The sequence below is a fragment of the Xyrauchen texanus genome, chromosome 22 (assembly GCF_025860055.1).
Source record: "Xyrauchen texanus isolate HMW12.3.18 chromosome 22, RBS_HiC_50CHRs, whole genome shotgun sequence".
Taxonomy (NCBI): domain Eukaryota; kingdom Metazoa; phylum Chordata; class Actinopteri; order Cypriniformes; family Catostomidae; genus Xyrauchen; species Xyrauchen texanus.
In genome coordinates, this window is record NC_068297.1 from 6,785,682 (window position 1) to 6,802,122 (window position 16,441).

The 16,441-nt window shown below is 38.1% G+C and overlaps 1 protein-coding gene across 1 annotated transcript; it reads left to right on the forward strand.

Annotated features, from left to right (window-relative positions):
- The first annotated feature begins 468 nt into the window (after nucleotides 1-468).
- LOC127662666 (pinin-like) lies at nucleotides 469-11,109 on the forward strand. The gene is made up of 9 exons (XM_052153959.1): nucleotides 469-613; nucleotides 3,937-4,008; nucleotides 4,101-4,169; nucleotides 4,277-4,352; nucleotides 4,446-4,540; nucleotides 4,647-4,722; nucleotides 8,400-8,555; nucleotides 8,681-8,819; nucleotides 9,353-11,109. Exons 1-9 carry the CDS (start codon nucleotides 501-503, stop codon nucleotides 10,552-10,554), a joined length of 1,998 nt encoding a protein of 665 aa, XP_052009919.1. The 5' UTR covers nucleotides 469-500; the 3' UTR covers nucleotides 10,555-11,109.
- Nucleotides 11,110-16,441: the final 5,332 nt, after the last annotated feature.

Below are 16,441 nucleotides of genomic sequence, written 5' to 3' on the forward strand. Positions count from 1 at the left end.
AACACTGTTGTAACTATGGTATTTTTGTGTTAAAAATGCGGTTACTACGGAAGCCCTGAACCGCAAGGTGAAAAAAAAATAACTGAGAAAAAAAAAAAAAAAAAAAAACATTGTGTTCCTTCCTGAGCCTGTCTTAAAAAAAATGTCTCTCTTCCTAATTTTTTTTCTCTCTTCAAATTTTTTTTATTTTTCTTGTTTTTGAAGAGAGAGAGAAAAATCATTTTGAATAGAGTAAAAAAAATTAAGTCAAGCTCAGGAAGGAACTGAGACTATTTGGTTTTTTAACCGTTATTTTTTTCCACCTTGCGGTTCAGGGCTTCCGTAGGTTACCATCAAAAACCTGATCAAGAAAATTTGCATAGAAACCTGTCAATCACTGATTGTTGGCGGGGTTTCAGAGCCTGGCTCCGCCCCTGTAGTTAGTATCATGCGCTTTGCTGCTTTCATTTAACCGAGAGCGCGCACGAAACTCCACTCGCGGCAGTAAGACGAACAGCAAGATGGCGGTGGCCGTGCGAAGTTTGCAGGACCAGCTGGAAAAAGCTAAGGAAAGCTTAAAAAGCGTTGACGAAAATATTAAAAAACTAACCGGTAGAGATCCGAGTGAATTAAGGTATGTATCAAGTATGGCTTTTTAATTGTTTTGGCCCTCACTGTGTGAAAATGTTAACCAGGGCCTGTTATGCGGCTAGCATATAGGCTACAGAATGACATGTGTACCATTTCGGCGATTAAACTGAGTTGTATTACATTTTCTATTGTTAAAATATCCATTTATATTTTTGTAGTCATACATTACAGTATTTTGACCTGTTTAATTAATTCATGCGGTCACAACTTATCTTGCAGAGAAGCTAGCAGCAGGTTTCTATATGAAACCTCAATGACACGCCTCATGAAAACCATTAACAACTGCAAAAGCCTGCATTTTGCTTAATGGCAGGGTTATTTCAGATTTACTTTAAGATATAATTCAGTTTAAGAACTGACATCTCGTTCAAAGAGAATCATTAGAAGTGGTCTAGAAATAGTATATTTTTTAAATTAAATTGTAAGGTTGTATATGGATCCTGAAGGGAGTTCCTGCTTTGTTTGGATGGGAAGTGAGGGGTTTCTTTGAATGGCTAGAAGCTTTCTATATAAAAAATTTTTTTGCTTAAGGACGTATAGTATGCCAAGACATCTATAATATTAAACAAAAAATGTAATTGTACCAAAGATACACTCAAAGCATGTTCAGCCTTGTTTCATAGGTTGCAACCCAATATTTAATGTTTTCTGGTTCCTTTTACCTTGTAGGGATGGTCGATATCACTTATTTTCTTTTCAATCTGATACATGTACTTTTAGGCCAATATCGCCGTTAACGATACCAATATTAAATACCTCATATTAAGTTAAATTTGTACAAATTCACAGAAAATTTGTTTTTTTTTTTTTCATTTTTTTTATTCTTTAATTTTAAATATTTATGGGCCTAAACAGAAAGTTATTAGGCTGCTTTGTTTACCCTTTAAAAAGGTGTTGGCATAAGCCACATAAAAACCTTAAAATTAACCATAGATATTATTATATGGTTACTATTAATAAAACTAAGTTGCCATGGATACCGCTGTAGTAAAACCATGGTTAATTGTATCAAAACCTTGGTTACTGCCAAAAGAGAAAAAAAAAAAAATGGTTTGCAACAAATCGCTCCTCATTCTTTTTTACACTACAAAGCTTATGAGGTGCATTAATATTCATCTAAATCAGGGGTGGGGAGCCTGTTTTACATTAAGGGCCATTTGAGTATTTACAAAATTATTCGCTGGCCATATTATACTGTCTAGTAGTGTTGTCAAAAGTACCGGTACTTCGGTACCAAGTCGATACTAAAATAAAAAAGATGTACCAGTGTTTCTGCAGAACCGGTAGTACCGAGCACCGAATCTATCCAGTACAGTGCACAGTATGACTGACACACGACAGCTTTAAAATGCTCACAGGCTTATTTTGAATGCGTGCTCTGTTACTTGTACACTGAAAAGGACAATTAATCAAATTGAAATCGTGACATGCCCTAGTATGATTTATTAAACCGATAAAGGCTGCAAACTTGCTGTGGAAGAGATGTGTACGTTAAATAAATCCAACCTCTCATCTACTAGAAACTCCACAAACATTGAGAATCATTCACGTTGTATGAGATGACAAAGTAGAACACTTAACTATTGTGAATCATGTAAAATATATATTTATTTAATTAAAATCACAGCATCTGTGTACTCTGCTTTATTTATATCGCATTTAAAACAACAGTTAACAAAAGTGCGTCACAGTGATACAATTTAAAACATAACAACATTTCAAAATGACCACATACACAAACACCAGTAATCTAATACAAACACTCCAAAACTGTGTCCTACATTTCATTCGTCAGACTTAAAGGCCAGCATAAAAAGATGAGATTCAGACGTGACTTAAGTCTTCAATGATCACACTGCGCAGTGTCACAAACATTTTATCCAGAAAGTGAAGCATACAGCAAAAAACACGTTATATTAAAAGCACGATTCAAAAAAAAATCTAGATGCTTGAAATTGACAAAAATGAATACAAATATATTACAACTTTATAGTAGAATTTTACATTCTCTGTAATAATAATAATAAAGTATCACAAGCAAGACATCTGTTGAATACAAGTTTGGCAAAAAATAAAAATGCAATCACATGTTAAGTTTTATGTTCACTTGTTAAAAGTTAAGAATTTATTGATTGGACACCATTTTGATGATTAAATTAAACGTAATTTTTTTTCTGGAAAATAATAATAATAATTTTTAAACTAATTATTAACATGATTAAAAATAACTAAACTGGTGTGTTCATTAGCACATGATCACATTTTTGCTGTGGTATCGAGAACTATGAAATTGAACTGGTATTGGTACCGACTACTGAAATTTTGGTACCATGACAACACTACTGTCCATCATGCAATATTTTGTTGTTCAGTGGTGGGCCGTGCATTGAAAGTCTAGGGCTTCAGTGTGATTCATGCCATTTAAGAAAACACAGTTTCACAACGAATAAGACTTTGGGCATCATATATTATGTCGCAGCTAACTAATGATACCAATTGACATTTTAAAAACACACGGAATGTGTTTCTGCGTGCATTTTTCCACAGTTTTCCTTTGTAAACATACACTGGACGAACGTCCATACCTGCTACACCACGTCTCACTATTTCTTCAGTTTCTCATGCAGGACCAGCGCATTTTTATACTGCGTCAAGTTAATAACTTCAGGTCTCAAAATTGCATCTCGTTCTGTTTCAAGCAAATTGCAACATGTTGAACAATACACAGCAGGTGAAAGTAAAGTAAATAGTACAGAAATATATTACTATTACATGCACCAAATCCTCAGTTATAAAAATAATACCTGTATCATATGACAAACTTGACGACAGTAATTGTTGGGTTATAATAATAAAATGATAACTGAATTCCAAAATGTTAGTTGATTAAAATCATGGGATGAATTTAAAAGCAATTGTGGACCTGGGCTGTTCGGTTGCTTGGTGCCACAGAAATCGTAAACGCGCCCCTGTTTACGGATCAAGTGAGGGATTCGCGTTTTGCGTTGACTGATCGTGTGGGAGAGCTGAGTTTTGCGTTGATGGAACAAACGCAAGTTTCTCGGCTTGTATAGCTAATGCGTATGTGCATTCTAGAGTTGATTTGACAGGTAATGTCTGTATCTAAAAGATGATTGGCTCTTTTTACTTTAAAGCAGGACCTTCTTTCTAAATCCGTTGGATGCTCAGAGCTGCTTGTTTGGGTGTTCCATTTTCTCCCATTCATTTTAATTGTAGTGGCCCATCTGTGCTAAATAATCTCTGACAGAACAATTAAAAAATATATATATATTTTGCCATTGCCAGACCGGGTCAAAACAGGAGACTCACCATCCCTGGCCCAGGTGGAGGTAGAGGGCGTGGAATCAACTTGCTGAGGTAAGAATCTTTTAGTTTACTGGCAAATAATTGTAATGAATACAGTTGTATCTTAAGTTTGTTGGTTGCTCATGTCTGTCTACCCTTGTCAGGCGTGGACTCTCAGACAGTGGTGTAGGACCCCCAGCCAAACAGAGGGACATCGAAGGGGCACTCTTGAGGTGAGGTATCTCTTCTCGGTTAGCCAATTTCTGGTTATTTTATGAATTAGCTGTTCACCAATTTGTTTTTAGAGCATATTTACAATTATTTATTTTTGGCAAACTAGGCTGGCAGGGGTTCAGCGAGCCAGGAGAGATTCACGCCATGACAGCGACGCTGAGGATGATGACGATGTCAAAAAAGTACGCTGGCTACACAATTTTCATTTTTACTTTGGATTTTATGTCCTGTTTTTCTTTTCAAATAAGCCTTTGTGCTCTATTTTCTGCTTTCAGCCAGCGTTGCAGTCATCTGTTGTTGCTACCTCCAAAGAACGTACGCGCCGAGATCTTATTCAAGATCAGACCATGGATGAGAGAGGAAAGCAAAGGTACCTTTTCTACTTTAGACTACGTCTGCACATTTTCAAGCTTAGATAATTTTTTTCCATTGCAAGTTTGCTTTGATAACTTTAATCCAATCCCCTCTCCTTTTAGAAATCGGCGCATGTTTGGCCTGTTGATGGGAACTTTGCAGAAGTTTAAGCAGGAGTCTACTGTGTCTACGGAGAAGGTAGACTTGAATTATCGGGCTTTCTTTAGGTCAGCATGGTTTTTTATTGTATGGAGCCTCTTAGAGGACAGGGTGGGATTTCTTTTTTTTTTTTCTGGAAAGTTTTGCATTAACTCTCAATAAATTCTATGGTTTTATTACAGTAACCATATTTTAAACATGACATTCTTAGTGAATTTATAATACAGGAAAAATAAAATTATACTTTTGTGGTTACTATTATTTAGTACTACTGTAACTATAGTTTAACCATGATATTTGTAGTAAAACCATAGTAACCAAGATTAACCATGTTTAATCTATCGCAAAACCATGATTACTGTATGGATGCAGTATAATTTATTAAATGTGGTTTCCACCCAAAAAAAAACATAGTTATTTTTCATAGTTACTACAATATTACTACTGTAATAAAACCATGAATTCTGCTAATCTATGGTTACACAGTCTGCAACAGTGCTTCCCCTTGGAGAAGTGATGCTGTTGTGTGCACATCTATGAGCCCGTAATGCCTGACACATATTTATTCGTGCCAGTGATGGAATAGCTTCTATCGACCTTAGAACCACTATAGATGGGTTATTCATATTCGCCTTGTCATGTGTGTGTTTATTTGGTGAGCGCTTTTGACACTTCAAGGGCTCTTGAAAGCCCAGATAGCTGTAGTAATAACCATGTGTAGCCAAAGTGGTACACCAGTGGTTCTCAAGTGGTTATGCTTTGGTACACAGACTTTACATTCGACTTCACGTTGTGACCCAACACTAATTAATGTTACCGTGGCAATATATGATGTAGCCAGGACTGGCATTTTTTGTTACATAGTTTTGTTCATGGTTTAATTATAATTATCAAATGCCAAAAAGGACATTTTCTCTCCCCCTTCTAAAAAGTTGATGAGTCTTTTTATTTAAATGAGCTGATTATATTTATTATCCAGTTTAATTCCTAATACCAAACATTATTGGGAAATCTGTACAAATACCCTGCTCTATAGAAGCTTTCAATTTAATATTGATTCCAAAGGGTTGTATTTCGACTACGTTCATTTTGCTTTCATATGAAATAAATTATCTCCCAGCTTAATTAGCCATTAATTAATTAGCCATAATTTTGATCACATTTTAGCTTTCTAAAAATGTCACCCCTCACCTGTCAACCAACCTCTGCACTAAAACAAGTTTAAACTTTGTTGTTTACATTTTGTTTTTAAAGGAAATAAATGTCTGATCAGAAAATTTAAATAAGAGGAGATATATATATACACACACACACACACACACACACACACACACACACACACACACACACACACACACACACACACACACACACACACACACACACACACACACACACACAAGCTTGAACTTTGCAGATCTTCAGTGTGTCTGATATCAACATGTAGGCACGAACATCTGCAACTTAAAACAACTAATCCACTAAAGTAATGGACAATACTGCTCGAAATGTTGCATTTATGCTTGGATGAAATTTCAGCTGCATCCAGGAGAAATAGCGTGGCTTTTTTTTTTTTTTTCGCACTTTGTCTTTTCTGACTTTGCAGTTTATTATCATGCAGGAACACAGTGACATAGTGATTGATGTATGTCATCATGAAACGAAGCCCCTCCCCTCCATCATAATTGTTCACAGAAGACTCTTAAGCGACCAGGTTTAAACGGTGACGTGTCCCACCTGACCATGTGATCGGATCACCCAAGACACCTCTTAATACCAGGTGGAAACCGGGACTTTTGAGAGGTTTAACTTCCTCCACAGCACTTTAAACGATACAATTCTCAATAGAATAGAAATGGGTCACTTCAGTTTTGTGGTCTGCGCCACAATATTGAGTGAAGCCCGCACATCCAGTGCAGAATCATATTTGGCGCGTATGAAATGCTGATCTTGAGATTAATATAAAATTTGCCTCAATGACCCAACATTTTGCTTGGGTGGCTGCTGAAAATTTTTAAATTAATATTTATGAACCATGTGAAATTTCATCCGCTGCTGGGAAACAGTGCTACAATATTACTAGAGTAAAACCATGTTTCTGCCAAAATAAACATGGAACTGTCATGTTTCTACTGTGGTAAATCCATGGTTTCTGCCAAAAAACATGGTTACTACATAGTAACTATAATACTACTATAGTAAAAACATGATTTATTGAGAGTGGATGCAAAACGTATAAAGCATTGGTTATCAGGGGGCAGGGGCCAAGTAGGGGGGCTCAGCAAACTTCCAGGAGGGCCTCAACTTGACTTCAAATGATTTAAAATAAGTTATATTAAAGGTGCAGTATGTAAGCTTCAGAAACCGTTGTTATTAATGACACCTGTGGCCGTTAAGTGAACTGCAGCCTGCTACATGTTGCTCGTGCACACTCGATAGGGACTTGAGAGAGCATCGGCCTAAACAATAACGTAATGTACAAAGAGACTGAACGTGATTCACCAGCATCATGCTGACAGATGATGTAGCATAATTAAAAATACACTGTTATAATTGTTTTACGACAAACTTTTAGACTAAACTAAAACTACTTGTCAGCTAACATTGCTACATACTACCGAACTATACCAGACAGTTTACTGTTGCACTACTGTATGTTTTCTATGTCATAAGTTGCACAACGATCAAGAAACCAGTGTATTTGCTTAAATTTATCCTGTATACCTGACTTATAAGAGCAGATTGTTGCTTGCAATTCATCGGCGTTAGCAGTCGAGATCAAGTTAGCTAAAATTACACAGATCAATCTTTATGGCAATATATTTCACATGCTTTGCAGTTCTGTAAGCTTAGCTCTCCAATAAGAAGAACTGCAATTCAGGGTCAGTTTTGATCCCTAAAATCAAACAAATTTCCCTCCAGGAATCAAATGACTTGCCGATGTTCACTCTTGTTTTCGCTGGATCACGTTCCCATTTAGGCAGACGGGATTCAGTAGGAGTAGGAGTCTGTGTTGTGCTGGGATCCTGACATTTGCTGGATTCTGTTGAATAGCGGAAGATGCAAGGCTTTCAGGAGCACGCACAAACGTCTCATCCTTTGGATTTTCCTGGCAAAACCAACCCTCCTTTGCAGGGAGGTTCTAGAGGTTTTAATTGGCAACCTAAGCAGTCTGGGAAGTGCTAATGTTTTTTTACAGTTTCGTTACAAGCCATTTGCATATTGGCAAAACAAAAGATGAATATTACATGAAAGTTGTTACATACTGCACCTTTAAATATATATTAAAGTGCTGAAATTAGTTTAAATAATTATGACATATAATGTGACCATTTCTAAAATATCTAGAATCACAATTTTATTGCATTTTTAGATTTATTTTAATTTGACACACCTAGATTCTGAGGCAGACAGCAGGGGGCCTTGGCATCAAAAACTTTGAGAACCACTGCTCTAAAGGGCTCTGTGGTATTGCTTTATGCTGTGTCCTATTTTTTTGTAAATTTGTTTTTTTTTTTAGGCTTTTCTTTGTTCTGATATAGTCGTAAATAATCTTATTCTTGGACTTGTCCTTTAAAGCTGAATACTTCCAACCTACTTTGTTTTTGTTTTATTCAAGTCAACATCAAGTCAGCGAATTGCTCACAGTAAAGTTAAACCACATCTGAAACCAAGTGTCGCTTTTCAACGTTTCTGTTTTCCCCCCCCACCCCAAGTTAAAAAGACGTCAAGAAATTGAGCAGAAATTGGAAGTGCAGGCAGAACAGGAGCGTAAAAAAGTTGAAAGTGAAAGGAGAGAGCTTTTTGAAGAAAGACGTGCCAAACAAACGGAGCTGCGACTTTTGGAGCACAAAGTGGAGCTCGCTCAACTGGTATGTCTTGTATCTCATGGGAGGCAACGGTTCTTTCTTATATACTTGCATTCACTGTATTTAGATTTACTTTTATCCTTGGTGTGATTTGTTTTACACATTCACTGTGTTCTTTTGTGTTTCAGCAAGAGGAGTGGAATGCACATAATACTAAGCTCATCAATTTCATTCGCACAAAGACCAAGCCCCCTGTCTTTTACCTGCCCGGTCGAATGTGCGCAGCCACTCAAAAGCTCCTGGAAGATTCTCAGAAAAAATTAAATGGTAGATATTTCTGGTTCTTCATTAGTTTTCACATCAGGTGATTCTCAAACCTGAAATGAAAATGGTCCTGGTCATATTTAACCCCAGATCGATTAAAAATGATAGAGATGGAGATTTTATTTTGCATAAAGTAAATGCGTACATTTAGGATCATTAAGATTTGTTGCACGGTGACGTTATTTTCAGGACACTAAAGCACATTTTTACCCCTCAATTCTCATTAGTGCAATGGGTCTCTATGCTTTTTTGAATGACTATCATAATGACCATATTTATTCACTTTTTATTAATTGCAAGATTTGGGGGCTAAAATGTGTGTAACATGGAAATGTTGCAACGTAAAAAAAACCTTTATGGCCCTAAATTTAGGCTTCATTATAAAGGAGATGTATATTTATTAGAAAAAAAAATTTTGTAGTTAAATATGACCAGGACTTTTTTCTGGTTTTACTGTTATTGTGAGAATCATACACACATTATTTTAGTCCTAGTTTGTGGAATTATTTACTTATCTACTGTGTTTATTTGCACAGGCATGTTTTATGAGAGGCGTAAAGCCTTTGCAGAGCAACTCAACAAAATGGAGGCTCGGCCAAGGCGTCACGCCCAGCGTACAGGTGACAAGGAAATGGAGGATAGCCATCGGGCTGAAGAGACGAAGAAAGAAGATCAAGAGGAGGGTAAGGCTGGAGTAGGGCTGACAGGTAACAGACATGATGTGGAGATGGAGGATGAAGAGGAAGATTTAGTCGAGGAGGAAGGTGAGGAAAGCTCAGAGATTAGGGAGAGGGAGGGAGATCAGGAGCAGGTGGATGAGAAGGATAAACAAGAGGAGAGTGAGAGGAAGGCAGAGGAGGATGATGAGGAAGAGGATGAAAATGTGGGAGTAGTCGAGGTTAAGGAAGATGAGGAGGAACAGATGGAGGTCACGGAAGTTCAGAGGGAGGAAGAGGGACAGGTTAAGTTGCAGGTTGAGTGTCCAGAGGCCACAGTTGAAGAGGTAGGTAGTGAGAAAAGAGAGGAAGAACAGGAGATGGAGAAGGAGTCTCAGGAGGACATCATAACAGACTCTCTGCAAACCCTGGAAAGCCACATGGAAACTGAGGTCGCAGAGTGTAAAGAACCAGTACTGGAAGCCCCAGCACTTATTGCAGAGGAAAATGTCACTAAAGAGGATGACCATGCTCCAGAGTCCCAACCATCACAGCCTGAACCTGATCCAGCAGTCTCATCTCAAGAGCTGAGCCAAGAACCAACAGTCCAGCCACAAGAAACCAAAGCAGATACAAAAGGGGCTGCTGAGGAGGTAGTTGACTCTCGCAGTCGGACCAAAGTCAGAGCCAAGAGAAGCAAGAGTCGAAGTAGCAGTAGCTCCTCTTCCAGTTCCTCTTCAAGTTCCTCAAGTGGATCTAGCTCTTCCTCTAGTGGCTCCAGCAGCCAGAGCAGTTCATCTGGCTCCTCGTCGTCATCCAGTTCACGCTCTCGCACCCGAGGCAGGGATAGAGACACCCGAGACCGCAAACGCCACAGGAGACTATCTGACCGGGAACGTAAGAAAAGTGGAAGCGAGAGGGGGCACAAGTCCTCCAAAGGCAGTGGGCGTGAGAGTAAAGGCTCCAAAGACAAGGGTTCCAAACCCGACAGGAAGAGGACGAGCTCGGAAGGAAGCAGGTCAGGGAGAAGGTCCTCAAGAAATGACAGGGATCGCAAATCCGAAAGAAAGGATCGACGTTGAAAAACAAGAATGCTGTCAATCTTGTTTAGTTGTCTCTTCTTCAGAGACCATGTTTGTCAGAACTGTGTGGTTACCATAGGTTTTTGAAGCGTTTCCATTTATTATAATTTTTTTTTTAATTATAGTCTTCATCTTCCAGTCTTTTTTCCCTATTTTTTTCTGGCAGCTGGTTACTTGGACTACAGTGTATCGTGGAATTTTAAAAAGTGTATAAACTCCGTTTTATGAAACCTCACTATAAATATAATGGTTTCATGTAAGACATCAACACTATTCCAATGGAGTAATAGAACTGTTCCTGAAATGTGATTCTCATGTTGATCATTAAACTTTGACTGTGATGTTGAACGTTTGGACTGTCCCTGTCTTATAGTAATTTAGTCACCTACATTTTCAAGTATGTGATGCCATACTAATGCGACTAACATTCTGTAAATTTCAAGCATCTCTTTGGACCGTACCTTACAGTGGTGGGAGTTTTTTTTTTTTTGGGGGGGGGTGGAACAAATTGTCTGCTGTTTTTTGTATAAATAACTTGTTAACATGAGAGAAAAAAAAAACCCTATTAAAAGTTTTTACTTGAGTTGTGATTTTACAATTTTTTTTTTGTATGATAACATGTTTGAAACATTAAGGCATGCTGTTACAACACTTTGAATAATGTGCTCCGGGATATGAGTAACTGACAAAATAGATGAAAGTTCAACATATTTTCAACTCATAACTTATTTACTATGAGGCATAAGTAAAAGATGGTAAACAATCATTAATTTATAAATTCACAATTGTTCATAAATTAGTCTTAAATACAACGCTAAAATGTATATGCTGATATTCACATTAACCAAGATTAAGTAGGCTACTGTGAAAGTGGTGGTCATTGTTAGTTCCTGTTAACTAATGTAGTTAAAAACTTAAGTGTTACCCATAAATGTTGGTTTACACTTGCAGCTTTTTTTGAGTACAAAATTGGGTGCTCATGAGGCAAGGTGTCACTTACGTTGAATGTGTTTTACCACAATGCAGGGCTTGTCGTGGAATATCGCTATTAATCTCTCTAAGTTGTAAGAAAACTCTCGGAGTCTTGAGTTCCTGATGCCAAAATTGTAGTTTATTGAACACCAACAAACATGAGACCGGCCAGCTGTCCTTTCTGACTGTCTTAGTCCAAAACCTCCTCTTCTATACAGTTTGTTATCTGGCATTACCTCATTTCTGTGCCCCTTTGTTATTTTTGTAACCAATGGATACTATTTGCCACCATTATCTCACAGAGCCTTTTGATATCTTTTTACTGGTAGAAACTTGGCTTTAGTCTATCTTCAAGGTCCTTAGTCTCATTATTTTGTTACAGCTGGGGTGCTCTTTGTGGCCTCTGCAGCAACAACAATTTTAGTAACCTCATATGCTCTCTCCTGGGTCACACAAAGGCCAGGAAACTCATATAAGTATTTTGATATATAAGAAACATACTAGAATATTGAAAAATATACTATAGGCTAAGGACATTTTGCAAGGAATATGTTCCATTCTGCACCTCATGGTGGCAACAGTGCTTTGTGAACACCATGAGGAAATACTATAGTAGTTTTACTATTAAATGGCAGTGCTTTTGCTTTCAATTGAATGGGCATCTTCATTCCACTGATACAATAAATGTACACCTAATTTCAAAGACGCAATGCATACAATTTAGCTTTAGGGTTTACCCTAAACTCAAACTTGGCCATATTTTTAATTATGTATATAAATATGTATATCTTTTATTGAAATGCACTCATGCATTTATATAGACCTTCCTACTGGCCAAAGCCATATAATTATGTTTAAAACCTCAGAATATTTTTTTCTTGTGAGGTGCCAAAATTTACACTGTCTACATCTGACAATTTCTCAGCCTGCATGAATAGGCACAGTTACTTTAAATACAAGATAACTGCACATTAATATATTTCACTAAGCAGTGCTTCCAAATCCTGTTACTTAAGTGGTGGTGGTGTAGTGGGCTAAAGCACATAACTGTTAATCAGAAGGTTGCTGGTTCGATCCCCACAGCCACCACCATTGTGGCCTTGAGCAAGACACAACTTCAGGTTGCTCCGGGGGGATTGTCCCTGTAATAAGTGCACTGTAAGTCGCTTTGGATAAAAGCATCTGCTAAATGCATAAATGTAAATGTACTTAAAGCCCCCAAATACTTTACATTTTGTCACAATTCTAACACCTGATTTAACTCATTTGTAGAATAGTGTAGTGCTTTGGAGACCTCCTGGAACAGGAAAACTGCAATATACACATCACCATGATCCATTTATACAATAATAAAAAAAAAAATGAAATTATAAAATAAGGGGAGGGAGTAAGTGCCCCAAGTGAAGGAGTTCAAGTACCTCAGGGTCTTGTTCACGAGTGAGGGGACAATGGAGCATGAGGTTGGCCGGAGAATTGGGGCAGCGGGGGCAGAAGAGTCGGAAGGCAAAGCTCTCGATCTACCAGTCAATTTTTGTTCCTACCCTCACCTATTGTCATGAAGGCTGGGTCATGACCGAAAGAACTAGGTCGCGAGTACAAGCGGCCGAAATGGGCTTCCTCAGAAGGGTGGCGGGCTTCTCCCTTAGAGATAGGGTGAGGAGCTCGGAGTAGAGCCGCTGCTCCTTTGCGTCAAAAGGAGTCAGTTAAGGTGGTTTGGGCATCTGGTAAGGATGCCCCCTGGCCGCCTCCCTAGGGAGGTGTTTCAGGCACGTCCAGCTGGGAGGAGGCCTCGGGGAAGACCCAGGATTAGGTGGAGAGATTACATCTTCACACTGGCCTGGGAACGCCTCGGGGTCCCCCAGTCAGAGCTGGTTAATGTGGCTCGGGATAGAGAAGTTTGGGGCCCCCTGCTGGAGCAGTTGCCCTGCGACCTGACTTCAGATAAGAGGTTGAAGATGGATGGATGGATGGGGGAGGGAGCAATATTTAAGGTATGTAAAGTGTGTGAATATGAATGAGATACTCCAGTTTCATTGGAGGTTTTGACACTTCCTATGTTTTCTGTGGTTTAATATGACAGCCTGGTGTCTCATCATGTATCTAGCTTTTCCACATCTTAAACTATGTTATGGGTGGTCATTAAAACTTAGTGCCTATGAGTGGATCTCTTCCATGAGTAATCCTCTGTGCCCCTGTTATGTATACCCTGTCTTGTTTTTTCGTTGCCCTTTGTTTGTCATTTTTGTCACTTTTGTAGCTCCTTAGTTTTCACTTTTGGCACCCTTGTAACTCCATAGTCTTGTTTTCCCTCGTGTTCACTGTTCATTGTTTTCACCTGCCCTTGTTAATTTGTCATTTGCTTCTGTTAATCACCTTGTCATCTAGTTTGTGTTCTGGTTGTTCATTGGCCCCTTTGTCTCACATTCTTGTATTTAAACCCTGTCTGTTTGTTCAGTCTCTGTCAGTCGTTGTTTGTTAATGGAAGTATGTTGTTAGCCTGGTATGTGTTCATCGTGTTTAGTTTTCAGTTTTATGTTTTATTTCCCCATTGAGGGTTTTTTCCTTTGTGTTTACTTGTTTGTTTATTTAATAAATTCTTAACTGCATTTGGATCCGCATCTCCTTGCCTCGAAAGTGAGCAGTCAGCTGTTTTGAGCCTCATTAGTGGCATCCATTTCTGATGAGCAGGATGATAAAGCCTTTCTATTGATCCATCTCTGGTGGAAAACTGTTGGGTATGCTCGGGCATGTTAACCGTGTTGATAGGAGAAGGGGGAAAAGTTTTTCTCTACCTCATTTTATCCAATGTGTTTTGTAATACTGACACAGTGGCTACTGGCATGTAAAAGAGACACCCAAGACCACTCATGTTTGTTTTACAATCTTATTATAGGACACCAGAACCAAAAGATATTGCATGTCTGTAGTCTTATTCATGATCAGGATTCATACTATCTTACATTCTTAGAAGTCTTACAGCTTGATGCCATCCAAACGTGCTTTAAACAGGTGTTTTCAAATTGGGGTCCGGTCGCAAGGAGGGGGTGGGGACTTTTCTGAAATTTCAGAAAAAAGTGGTAAAAAAAAAGCTTCTCTTTAGGTTTATTCGGTAGCGTTAAACGAATAATTGGTAGAAAAAAAACTGAGCTTAAGATACAATACTTCGTAACTATATTTAATTTTTTGTAGTACAGTGAAAATTTAAAAACCAGTTTGTCTTTCTAATATTTATAATATAAATGATAAGCCTCTTTATATAAATGTATAAAATATGATGTTTATTGGGAACACCTGAACATCTACTTTATCATGCGACTATTTAAGAGGAGCTACAGATAATCTTCACATCAACCATCAGAATGGGAAAAGAAATGTGATCTCAGAGATTTTGACCATGGCATGATTGTTGGTTACATACTGGCAGGTTTTAAGTATTTCTGTAACTGTTGATCTGAAAAGAGTTACTCAGAATGATGCCAAAATCAAAAAAACATCCAGTTAGCGGCAGTTCTGCGGACATAAACGCCATATTGATGAGAGAGGTCAACGGAGAATGGCCAAACTGGTTCAAGCTGACAGAAATGCTACGGTAACTCAGAACCTCTCTGTACAATTGTAGTGTAGAATAGCATCTCAGAATGCACAACACATCAAACCTTGAGGTGGATGGGCTGCAACAGCAGAAGACCATTTCTGGCGCTTTATTAGGACTGTGGTGTTCCTAATAAGCTCCTCAGTGAGTGTATATAATGGTTAGTTACCTCTTTATTGTAATACTAGTTTTCATTCACAAAAAATTGCCTAAATAATAGTATTAAAGTAGAATAGCACTCTTAGGACATGAATGAAGGATTTTGTTCCACACTTTGTCACCAGGTGGTCGTGCAGTGTTGGTGCTCTGTCAGTGGTCAGTGTTTTTTCTCAGTAGTCTTGTGCAAACAGTTTGATTTTTAGATCAATAGCAAGATTCCTTCCATGAAGATTGAAAGGCAGAATGATTGAGCAAAACTCAATGAAACCAGTTTTTTTTTTTTTTTTATAAGCTGATGTTTGTGTGTGTGTCTTATATATGGTTTAACTGACTGTTCACTGATACTAGTGTGTGTCATTTAGGCTAGTTAAGCACTTTGTTCTTTCAAAGCTGAGTTCCGAGGCCCACAGGGGATTGGAACAGACTCAAGAGTGCGTCTGTCCGTGACTGTTGCTGTAATGGCTGAATTAAACTGACCTGATTGTCACCCGATGAGTTTTAACTAGACTTCTGCTGTTGCATTGATCAGCACTACTTTACTTTTCACTCAGGCCAACCTTTCAGCAGCAGGTGTTATTTGAATGCAGAAAGACAATGTGGAAATAATAATTTTATTCTGGTTAGATCTGTTCCATTAATTCTCAAATACAACATTTTCACATCATTCTCTTAAAACAAAATACAACGAGAATTTTAAAGTGATTTTCCCACCATCAGGCCGAACAATTTGGAACACGGTGGGCAACGGTTCTAGTAACATGTTCACTAGAGCACAGTCCGGTCTGGTCCGATTAACTAACTGTACTCGATTAGTACTCACACCTTTAGTGATGTAGCAACTCACGATTGGTCACTTGGCCAGTCAGACCATTGTAATCCTCATTATGCATCACCAAAGTGGAGAAAGCAATCGTAACCTTGCCAACAAGCCAAGCAGCAATTGTCCATTGGTTTTATTTTTCTTGCTTTCTAATCTGATGGATGATTCTGTGTGTCATTTGGATCTTACCAAAATAACTAACAATAAAGTTCACAAATCATATTAATGAAGCTTTAGGAAAAGTAAATATGTCAATTTAATCATGTTGCCATCTAACCAATGCCAAGTTGAAATGCTTAGATTAGAGCAGGTTATTTGCATTGCAAGTTACTTTTTTTTCTTTC